The sequence below is a fragment of the Odocoileus virginianus genome, chromosome 24 (assembly GCF_023699985.2).
Source record: "Odocoileus virginianus isolate 20LAN1187 ecotype Illinois chromosome 24, Ovbor_1.2, whole genome shotgun sequence".
In the NCBI taxonomy this organism is placed as follows: Eukaryota; Metazoa; Chordata; class Mammalia; order Artiodactyla; family Cervidae; genus Odocoileus; species Odocoileus virginianus.
The window spans coordinates 24,990,795-25,001,822 of record NC_069697.1 but is presented as its reverse complement, the minus strand read 5'-3'; the positions used below and the strand labels follow the sequence as shown (position 1 = coordinate 25,001,822).

The window sequence follows — 11,028 nt, the reverse complement described above, 5'->3', positions numbered from 1 at the left end:
TGTTTTATTAATTGGCTGTAACCCAATACAAAATTAAAAGTTTAAAAAGAGAGAGAGACTGCAGCGGCTACCCTCAACCCTGCTGCTCCAATGTAGTGAAAAGTTGGGTTAATCCACGACTCTTCCCAGTAAACTAAACAATACATGAAACAGAGCATCTGAGGTGTTTTCCTAAGATTAGTGAAGTTTCTTGGAATGTCTCTAAAGGGCCAGTAAGAGCAGTAATCCAGAATGGTCTGCCCTGCTCCCAAAATCCCCAGAGCTGTGCCAGGGATAAATAGGAAAGAGGGCTACCTCCTGCCTGTAGACCTTAAAAAGATGGGAATAGATTTACTGCACTCTCAAGTGTAGGAACTTTGAAATATCTCCTTCTCCAGAGCTGCTATACTTGGGGTGAACACAGGAGATCAGATCAGGCTCTAGAACATGAATCTTGAGCAATCTCCTGGTGATCTCCTTGGACCATCAGAGAAATGTACCGTTGCCTTCTCATTAGTCCAGTTCTGATCTCACTTCTGGGTGGTAATGCATGACTTACAGTCACTTACAAACCAGTTTTATCACACTCAAAGGCCTGCCAAAGGGATTGGTTTGGCAGGTGGGAAAAGGAATGAGACTCTAATTGCTGTCTCCACAGACTCTCTCAGGCTCTCTGGTTTCCATCAGTGGCTATCTTATTACCCTGATCCTTCCTGGGTTTGGGATTCAGCTTTCTGAGAATGACTGGGAAACGTTGGTGTAAGGGTAAACACGCATCTTCCCCAATCATAATTTTACGTCTATCTGGTGTGAGCCTCACTAGTGTAGCACTCCTGCCTCTTACCTGAAAGAAAGCAAAAGTGTTAGTGTCTCAGTTGTGTCTGGCTCTTTGTGACCCCATGGATGAGGTTTCTCTGTCCATAGAATTCTCCAGGCAAGAATACTGGAGTGGGTTGCCATTCCCTTCACCAGGGGATCTTCCTAACCCAGAGATCAAACCTGGGTCTCCCGCGTTGCAGACTGATTCTTTACCATCTGAACCACCATGGAAACCCTTGCTTCTTACCTGGAAGGAACCAAATCCCACTGGAATCTATTACGTTGATGAACTGCAAAACATTCCTCTACCAAGACTGGGTCTCAGCGACCCAGTGGGGGCAAGAGAGTGGGTGGGAAGGGCTCCTTGGGAGTGGGAAGTTCCCACTGAAGCAACATAAATACTCTTGACCAGTCCTATCACGAGAACACAACCAAATGGATAGAGGGGAAGCCAAGACTATGCAGTGTCCTTTACACCTACTACTACCCTTCTAGGAGATCGCCATCCATCCCTGATTTCCATCTATTCTGGGACCTTGGTTTATTCTGTGACTCCTTGAAAGCCAAACACCAGAATATGAAATACAATGCAATTTATTGGGAAAAGAAAGTACAACAACCATCAGCAGAGGATCCACAGCTCAGGGAATTAAGGTGCCAGAGGTGAGTCAGGATATGATGTCCAGATGTGGGGCGGGAACCCTGAGGACCAACAGTCCGGAGGTCTTAACCATTTACCCTCTAGCAGCAGCCCCACTGCACTGCCCTCCTCAGGCAGGGGCGGAAACATTCCAGCCTCAGACCATCAACTGCCAAGAGAGATGGGCCAGGGCGGGAACAGGCCAGGCTGGGAAGACCCACACTTGTCTGGGCTGAGGTGTTGCTGTCCAAAGTCAGGGGCCTTTACAAGGGTGCATCTAGGGGCATCATCATTCCAGACTAGCAGCAGGACCTCCCTAGCCTAGAAGAGGTCTTGGGGATGGAGGAGCCAGGAAGAAGTTCAACCGCTTCTCCCAGGAGCTTGAGGAAAAGCAAGGTTGGGGTTGGCATTTGTTGATGCCAAGCAGAGAGGGGAGAAGTGCTGTCACAAGCTGAGGAGGACCCAGTGGGCGTGGAGATTGACCCCCCTGCCAAAGGATCACTTGCAAAGCTGGTTTGAGCTGGTGGTCTGAGTGAAGCAGATGGTGGTGCCGCCCCCACCGCCAGACTTGTAGCCAGTGCTTCCCAAGCTCTGGATGCCGCTCTGTTTCCCAGAGCCACTGCTCCCATTGCTGTAGGCCTGGCAGCCCCCGCCGCTGCCTCTGCCCCCAACGCTGCCACCGCCGACTCCTCCGTAGCTGCCGCTGTTGCCTCTGTTGCTGCCTCTTCTGCCGCTGCCGCCGCCACCTCTGTAGCCACCGCCACTGCCACGGGTGACCCCTCCAAATCCCGCACGGCCTCCACCAGGGCTGGTGTCTGTGCTGGTGACGTTGCTGACCACCGCTAAGCGGGACAAGCACTCGACTCAGCCTCGAGCCCTGGGCCTGGATCCCAACCCTGCTTGGCTGTGTGACTCAGAGAAAGTTACTCGGTTCTCTGAGGCCTCAGGGGGTAAAGAGCAGGAGTGAGCCCTGGCCCTCTGGCCCCCTTCCCCCGGAATAAGAGGCAGAAGTATCCACAGGAATTTCTGGTTCTCCAACATAAAGAATTCCCCGGGACTGCAGGGGCTTCAGCTCTGGCCTGCCAGTTGATCACATTGCACCAGGAGCAGAGTAGTGTGGCCGTGGCCTGAGGCCCTGCACACTTTGGTGGCCTGGCCGCCTTGCATGGGTCAGGCTTTCCCACCCAAATGTCAGTTAGGATGTTTCTAGTTGCCCTTTTTGCATCCCAGGGAGAAAGTTTTTGAAAGGCTATTTACAAATGCACACAGCGCTCTGACACTCTCCAGACATCCTAAAAAGAGGAGCTGAGGATTATTTCTGCAATGAGTCCTTAGCCGAAGAGCTCAGGGTCCATAACCCTGGGAGCTATGTCCTCCCGTTTGCCCTCATAGGGGTCAAGCTCCCAAAAGAAGAAAGGCTATTCTGAGTCTGTTTGCAGACACAGATCTCCCCAGGAAAAGGGGCTGCTGCAGAGGGGTAAGCCTTCCAGCAGCTCCACCAATCACCATCTCTCCATCTTCCCATCGTCTTTCACTAATTTCCCAGATTGTCTTCCAGACAGACTACTCATCACCCAACACCCCCCTGATTAACCCATCCTCACCTCTCCTCACCTCCTGAGACCATGTTCCCGCCTTAGCTATGCCCTTCCCCTCCTTCACCCAGGCCTGGCTTTCTTATTCCTACCTCTCTTCTTCCGGGATGTCTTCCCCAGTGAGCCCTCCTGGGGTGGTGGTGGTGGTAATGGTTATTCAAGATGGGTAATATACGAGAGGGGCTGACACTCAACACATGATGGAAATGTCCTGCCCACACTCCCCATTTTCCTGTGCCTCATTCTTGTTCATGGAACAGGCATGACAGCATGTTTGCGCAGACATGGAACATGTCTGCACGCCTTGCCAGTGTGCCCCCCACTGTTGTCGTTCACTCCTTCCTCATCCCACAATTCCCAATAGACACAGCTCCATCTGCATTCTCACTCCTTTTCTTAGAGACATAAAAAATCCTTAAGTTTTCTTCTCACATGTGTGTTCCACTTCCTCCATCAGATTGGGAGCTGCCTAAAGACAGAGGCTCTGAACACAGGATTCATGGAGCAGCTAGTCATTAGAAGGATCTTTCAATTCTTGACACCCCTTTGGAATTTGACATCCACTTACTGAGCCCTTAATCTACTACTTGATATTGTGTTATTTTTCCAGAGTATGTATGTATCAGCCACCTTCCCATATAGACTCAGCCTCAGGGATGTCTATACTGTGCTGTCCGGCATGGTAACCACTCCCCACATGAAGCTATTTTATTTAAATTAAATTAAATGTAAAACTCAGCTGCACTAGCCAGATTTCAAGTGCTCAAGTGGCTAAGGGCTACTGTATTAAATAGCACAGGTATAGGACATTGTCATCATCTGAGAAAGGTCCAGTGGACAGCACTATAACTTTTATTATAAGCCCAAAAGACTTTCCCTTCCATTTGCATATAGAGCGAGGCTCAACAGAGATGTTCAGTCGCTCAGTCATGTCCAACTCTTTGTGACCCCATGGACTGCAGCACACCAGGCTTCCCTGTCCTTCTCTATCTCCTGGAGTTTACTCAAACTCATGTCCATTGAGTCAGTGATGCTATCCAACTGTCTCATCCTCTGTCACCTAACAGAGATATGTAATGCAGTATTGATGTCTAAGGTAAATCAGAGTGTGAGATAAGTATGATTGTCAATATATATATATATATATATATATATATAGTGGGGCCTGAATCCTCAACTCTGTCATTCAAGAGATTCCTTACCTATTGTCCTCTCCCTGTAACCTTGTTCCCTTTCTCCACTTCAAAGGTCACTCTGAACTCACTTCTGGAGGAATGACCCCACAGCCCCTCACCTGCACTCCTCACTCTCCAGCAGCTTGCGGTAGATAGCGATCTCCCCATCCAGGGCCAATTTGATGTTCATCAACTCCTGGTAGTCATGCACCAGCCCGGCCAGGTCATCCTTGGCCTGCTGAAGGGCATCCTGCAGTTCTTGGAGCTTGGTGTCGGCATCCTTGAGGGCCAGCTCCCCACGCTGCTCAGCATCAGCAATAGCGTTCTGCAGGTTGGCATTCTAGGAAAGAGGGAGTTAAGAGACTGTTTAGCCTAGTGACCAGAAAGCAAACAGCTGATCTTTCCAATGTCTCTTACGCACCCAAGAAATTCCTCCCTTTCCCTTCCTCCCCTTCTTAGAAATTCAGTGGAGCATACTCAGAAAACAGAAGTCAGGGTCACAGTTGGTTCATTCTTCTTTGGCCCTTTTAAATTAACTCATGTCTCATCAAGAAGAGGAACACCAATTTGCTGGTTAAGGTGGCAGTAGTCTGGTGAATGGTTCTCTTTTTTTAAGATTGTTAAAAGACTGTCTTTCCTAATCACTTCATTCCAGTGATACAAATTAGTCTTCAAGGTTACATGAAGTGCATAATAAATAGCTCACTGAGGGCAGATCCTACTGAGAGCTGAGTGTTTAAAGCCTCCCTTACAGTTGGAAGATTTGCTGCTGGGCAAACCAGAATGGACAACCATCTCTCCTGAAGGAGCCTTCTGAGAAGCCCAACCTCCAGGAGGAGAATCGAGGAGAAGAGTGTCCCAAAGACCAGGCTCTCCCGCAGGCAACACCACAAAAGGACTGAGAAGGCCTATGACAGAGGCCCAGCTGTTGCTTCTCCTCCTCCTCAGGGCCCAGAAGACCTCCAGGACTTTCCACTCAGCCCAAACCCACCTGCTTCTTGAAATTCTCAATCTCAGCCCGCAGCCTTGGGATCATCCGGTTGAGCTCCATGATCTCAATCTTGGTGTTCTTCAGGTCGTCCCCATGCCTGCCAGCCTTGTTCTCCAGCTCTCCAAGCTGACAGAAGAGAAACCCATCATCACAACTTTGCAAACTGTTGGAGCGCTTTTGATGGAGGTCAGCGGACCTACAGCTAGAGTGTGGAAACAGATGAGAGCTCCCACCTTGGTCGTGTACAGCACTTTGGCTTCGGCCTTGCTCTTCTGGGCAATGTCCTCATACTGGGCCTTGACCTCACTGATGATGCTGTCCAGGGCCAGGCAGTGGTTGTTGTCCATGGACAGGACCACAGACATGTCATTAAGGTGATTCCGCATCTGGGTCAATTCCTGTGGGAAACATGGAGCTCGCTTTCACCATCTCCTGGCCTCAAGAGATGCTGAGAATAAGGAGGTCCAAGAATCTTCTACCCCACCAACAAGGGTGCCAGGAGTGGGAGAGTTAGAAATATCAGCTTGCATTTCAGGCCCGGCTGCAGCCTAAAGGATACCAGACAACAAAACAAAAGGAAAAAGGAACAACACCTATATAATAAGATTGTCAGCCTACCGGGTGGGTTTCCAGGGGACTGCAGTAAGGAGGGGTCCTCTGGAAGAGCTCACTGTGGTACTGGGTTAAGAGCCAGAGGGTTAGAGCCAATTACAGAGGGTAAGTAGGGGACAGAGAGGGACCATGGCCCTGTGAGCCAGGTCTAGGCAACTGTGAGGAGTTAAGCTGGCATTTCCTGGGTGGAGTAGAGCTGAGAGGTCTGAGCCCTACTGCTGGTTTTGTGAGTGTCCTGCCATGTGCGTGCATGTGCTCAGTCCCTCAGTTGCATCCGACTCTTTGTGACTGCATGGACTGTAGCCCACCAGGCTCCTCTGTCCATGGGATTCTCCAGGCAAGAATACTGGAGTGGGTTGCCATGCCCTCCTCCAGGGGATCTTCCCTATCCAGGTATCAAACCCGCGTCTCCTGCCTTACAGGCAGATTCTTTACCACTGAGCCACCTAGGAAGCCCCATCCTGGCACGTGACTGTCCCCTGATGTCACACTTGGGAAGTATGCTTGGAAAGATGCAGATAAGAAGGCTCTGGGGCTTGGCCAACCAAGGAATCACTGTCTCATAGATGGTCCTCAGGAAGTTGAGTTCATCTGTCAGGCTGTCCACCTTAGCCTGAAGCTCCACCTTGTTCATGAAGACTGAATCCACGTCCTGAGCGAGAGGAAGGGAGGAGGGCAGTCAGAAACCAAAAGAATGTGACCGTCTGCTCCCCCTCCACCCACAGCACTGAGTCTTCATCATTCTTCGTTGCCCTCCCCCATTCCTCTTTCTAATTATGACTTCTCTTTTTTGAAAAAAAGAAAAAATGGTTTTCTTCCTTTTAATTGCCTTGGCCAATCAAATCCCAATGCTTTAACAAAACATAACCCCATCAGCCAGGTACAGAGTAAGGGTAGCAAAATCACATTTATCCAATATATGACTTTAGTTAGGTAGGACCAAAAACCCAGCCTCCTGAAGAGAAAGGAAGGCATTCTTTTCACAACTTCATCTTTATGATGACTAGCTGACACAAGCTACCAGTATTTGCTGATTGTTTTTATTTATAACATCCAGGGTACACTTGTAGGCTGAAATCATTGTTTAATGCTATAGATAAAGCCTACATTATTACTTCACATCACCAATCAGCTCATTGGTCACATTATAAGATGTCATTCCCACCAGTAACATACTCAGAGCAGCTTCCTTCATCAAACACCTCATTCCCCAAAAATGCAAGAAAAGATGTAAACAGCCCACAGAGCATAAGGTCACAGGGCCCCAGAGAAGTTGGCTCTGCTCTCCCACCAGGGACATCCACACCCAGAAAGGGAGCCAAGGTTCCCATTGTCCCAGATTCCTCACCTTCTTGAGCCCAACAAACTCATTCTCTGCAGCAGTACGCTTGTTGATCTCATCTTCATACCTGGGACAGAAAGAGCCATGCGTTTGGACATTGACATTTCAGAAATTGAAAACAAAAAAACAAAAAAAGAGGCTCCTAAGAACTCAGGCAGAATCTCCTCACCAGGGGACAGGACCAGCTTCAAGGGTGTGCGACCCATAGTTACATAGAGCCCTGGGTTCAGAATGTCCTTATGCTTGGTTTAAAGCTCTGTTGACCCAATCTTGAAATTCTTAATAATTTTTTGACAAGGGCCCTGAGTTTTCATTTCACACTGAACCCCCAAACTGATGTCGCCAGTCCTGCCTAGAGGCCTTTCGGAGCTCAGGCTGCTGCCTCGACCATCTTCCTCTAGGTCTGAGTGACATGCCAAGGAGTGGCAGGCAGGGGAGGGGAAGACTTGGAGGAGCCCAGCTCTAGAGACATCACGAAGCATGTGGGCAGATAAGCCCAGAGAGATATTTGCTCAGCCTGGGTGTTTCAACCTCTGTTCTGTTTCTCTTCTCGTTAATCTGAGCAGGTGCCCACAAGCTTGTGCATATGGAGTGGAATGGGGCTTCCCCAGAACAGGCTTTCCCCTTCTTGCAGGTCCTGACCCCCGGGGATGTCTGGAGGCCCCTTCCCATCTTGAGAGGTCCCGTTTACCTCTTGCAGACCTCAGAGGATGTCAGCCATAATTGCAAACATGCAAGAGGGAGCTGACTGAAGCTGCAGAAATGGGAATGGGCTGGACACATCAGAAGTGCACTTTACAGCAGTCTGCCTGGAACCCCTGGGACCTGCCCCACCCACTGGTTCAGAATTTAGGACCAGAGCAGGGGAATTTGCATTTTTGATGGGCTTCCAGGGTGCTGCCTTGGTACAGCAAAGTGTGGAGGGCCCTCCAGTCTAAAGGACTTTGAGCTCTGGGAGGACTCTCATCCATCTGGGCTGGTATAGAAGGGCCCTGCCTGGAGACTGACAAGTCTGGCATCATCAGCCACTTGGAAGTCTCAGTCCTCACCCTCTCATACACTCAATAATTCCATCCACAAGTCCTGACTGAAGGTACAGTCAGGAACAGTTAAAAAGCCTCAGTTGGAACCACACCTCCCTGCTAATCCCCCAGGAGGGGAAACTCCCCAGCTGGGGCCCTCACTTCTTTCTGAAGTCTTCCACCAGGTCCTGCATGTTCCTTAACTCTCCTTCCAGAGTCCCCTTCTCCACCAGAGCCGAATCCAATTGCCTGCGCAGGCAGTTAATGTAGCTTTCAAATAAAGTCTCCAGGCCTCTGGAGCCCAAGCTGGAGGCCAAGCCCGCGGTCCGCTGCTGGAGCAGGTCCCACTTGGTTTCCAGGACCTTGTTCTGCTGTTCCAGGAACCTCACCTGCAGCAGGGGAGGTACAGAAAGAGTCAGCTTCTTGAGTTGGCCAGGTGGGGCCATCCAACCCAAAGGGTTCGATATATGGAAACTCAACCCGGTTGTCCAATCTTCAAGAGCCTCTGTTTGTTTTCAGGAATTTGATAAGGATGAGGTTTTAGAAAAGGAGGAAGAGATACATTGAGTGCTTCCTGAATACTGTTTTCTCATAGTCTAACTCATCTAATCCTCCCATACAACTACCTATAAAGGAGGTGTTATCTCCATTTTGAAGATAAGGAAACTGAGGCTCCAAGTGCTTAAATAAGTTGCCCAAAGTGAGGTGGCTACTAAGTGACAAAACTAAGAGACAAACCCAGCCATCATCAAGCCTATTGGAATCCTTCAGTATACACCTAAATGAGACCTGCACAAATAAAGGTGTTTATCATCATCTTTTAAAGGAAAGCTTTTTTACCTCCCTTCAAGCAGGGAAAATAGTCAATGAGGTCTAACTTTTCCTAAGTTTTTCTTATTCTCCTTACTTGTTTCCCCTTTCAGTTACTCAGCTAACTTCAGTTTAACTTCAAATCCCAGGCTCTTTCCTTCACATCCAGCACACCTTTCCCTGCCCGAGTATGGACAGCTTGGTGTAATGTGGGCTGAAGCATAGCATCATCTAGAAGGTAAGTCAGTTTCCACTACTCATCACTGAGAGGCAATCCTAAGATTCCTCCTAATGCAGGTTTGGTTGTCAACTAGTTTGGATTACCAAGTAATTGCTCCTCAAGGGTCACTGAAAGCTAGCTATAATAATTTCATGGTTAATGCTCCTTTCTTAAAAAGAGCTAAGAGCATTCCTGGACTCTCACTTCACTTTCCTGAGCCCTGTCCCAAGAAGAAAATCAGGAGATGAAACCCTTCTCCCATTTCACAGCTAGGAAGACAGGGCCTGTAGAGCAAGAGAGGCATACTGACTGTCCTGTAGGGGCCAAGGTAGAACCAGCATGGGAAGCTGGAACCCCTGCCTCTAGGCCTGGCAGGTCCCATGGGCATCTTCCTATACCATCCCCCTGGGCAGCCCAACTCCTCCAAGAACCTCTGGGCTTTGCCCTCACCTTGTCAATGAAGGAGGCGAACTTGTTGTTGAGGGTCTTGATCTGCTCTTGCTCCTGGGCCTTTACTTGCCCAACCTGGGGGTCAATCTCCACATTGAAGGGCTGCAGGAGGCTCTGGTTGATGGTCACTTTCTGGATTCCCCCAGGGCAGACACTAGAGCCATAGCTACCAGGCCCACCAAAGCTACTAGTCCCTCCAAAACCACCAACCCCTCCATAACCACTGCCCATTCCTCTAACTCCACAAATGCCACCTCCATAACCACCTCCATAGCCACTGACACAGCTGCTGCGTGCTCCCCCAAAGCCACCAGCCCGGGAGCCGCCAGCCACGCTGACGGAGATGCTTACTGCCACCCGGGTTGTAGAGGCTGCGACTGCCAAAGCCGCCTGCTCTGCTCCGGGACCCACAGACCCCCCTGCCAGCTCCTCCAGAGCGGGCCACACAGCTCATCCTGGTGCTGCTGCTGGGGACCACGGCAAAGCAGACGGAGAAGCCCTGGCTCCCTCCACTGATGGATTTCTTGCAAACTTGTCTGTTCATGGTGGGAGAGCTCAAAGGCAAGCTAGCGATCACTTAGCAGGAGTTGCAAGAGGGATGAGGACAGAGGATGGGGACAACAGAGGAGACTGGTCTTTATATACCAAGGGGTTTGGCTTGGAAGAAGGAGAGGCAAGCAACTAGCTGAGAGTCATCTTGGGCTTGGTTTGCCTCCCAGGCAGTAAGTTACTTCCACTTTGCAAACACACCTCAAAAATAATCCCCCGGACCAAAATGACTTTGCTCTCTTAGCTTAATCATCCAAACTTGCCTCGGTTGACAAAGGACTGGAGATCTCCTCCCTCCATGGGTTTCCTCAAGGGTCTCAGGGAACTCAAACAGCACCTGATCCAGCAGGATGAAAGGGGGTTTGATACCAGGGGGTCAGGAGCTACTGAGCTCCGTGACACCAGGCTGAGGACCAGACAACCTTTTCCAGGTGACCTGAGTCCCTCCCCGCACGCAGAGTGCCACCACTCCATGGCATGTCCATAATACTTCAAAGAAATATCCAGAGGAGGGCTCAGGGTAAGGAGGATGGAGGGATGAGAGGTGCACTGACCCCACAGGATCTACTCTGGCACCACCTCTGCGAAATCGTCCCTTAAGCCAGCTTGTCATGTGAGCTGAGAGATGCTGCTCTCATGGAAACACAGGTGAAGATAAAATGTCTGACCTGTGGGAGCAATGAAGGTCAGATATGCAGCAAGTGTGAAGCTTGCAAAGAAGGGGATGCATACGGAGAGGAGTCTCAGACCCAGCCCCTCTACCACCATCCTAGACCAGCAGCAGGTGATTTCTGGATCCAGAAGCAAGGGAGGGCAGAATGTGG

The 11,028-nt window shown here is 50.0% G+C and overlaps 1 protein-coding gene across 1 annotated transcript; it reads right to left on the bottom strand.

Annotated features, from left to right (window-relative positions):
• Positions 1-1,936: 1,936 nt before the first annotated feature.
• LOC110138178 (keratin, type II cytoskeletal 2 oral-like) lies at positions 1,937-10,199 on the bottom strand. The gene is given in 10 exon segments (XM_070454841.1): positions 1,937-2,280; positions 2,696-2,730; positions 4,328-4,548; positions 5,200-5,325; positions 5,433-5,597; positions 6,368-6,463; positions 7,160-7,220; positions 8,338-8,564; positions 9,656-10,001; positions 10,003-10,199. Coding segments are annotated over 10 exon segments (1,818 nt in total).
• Positions 10,200-11,028: the final 829 nt, after the last annotated feature.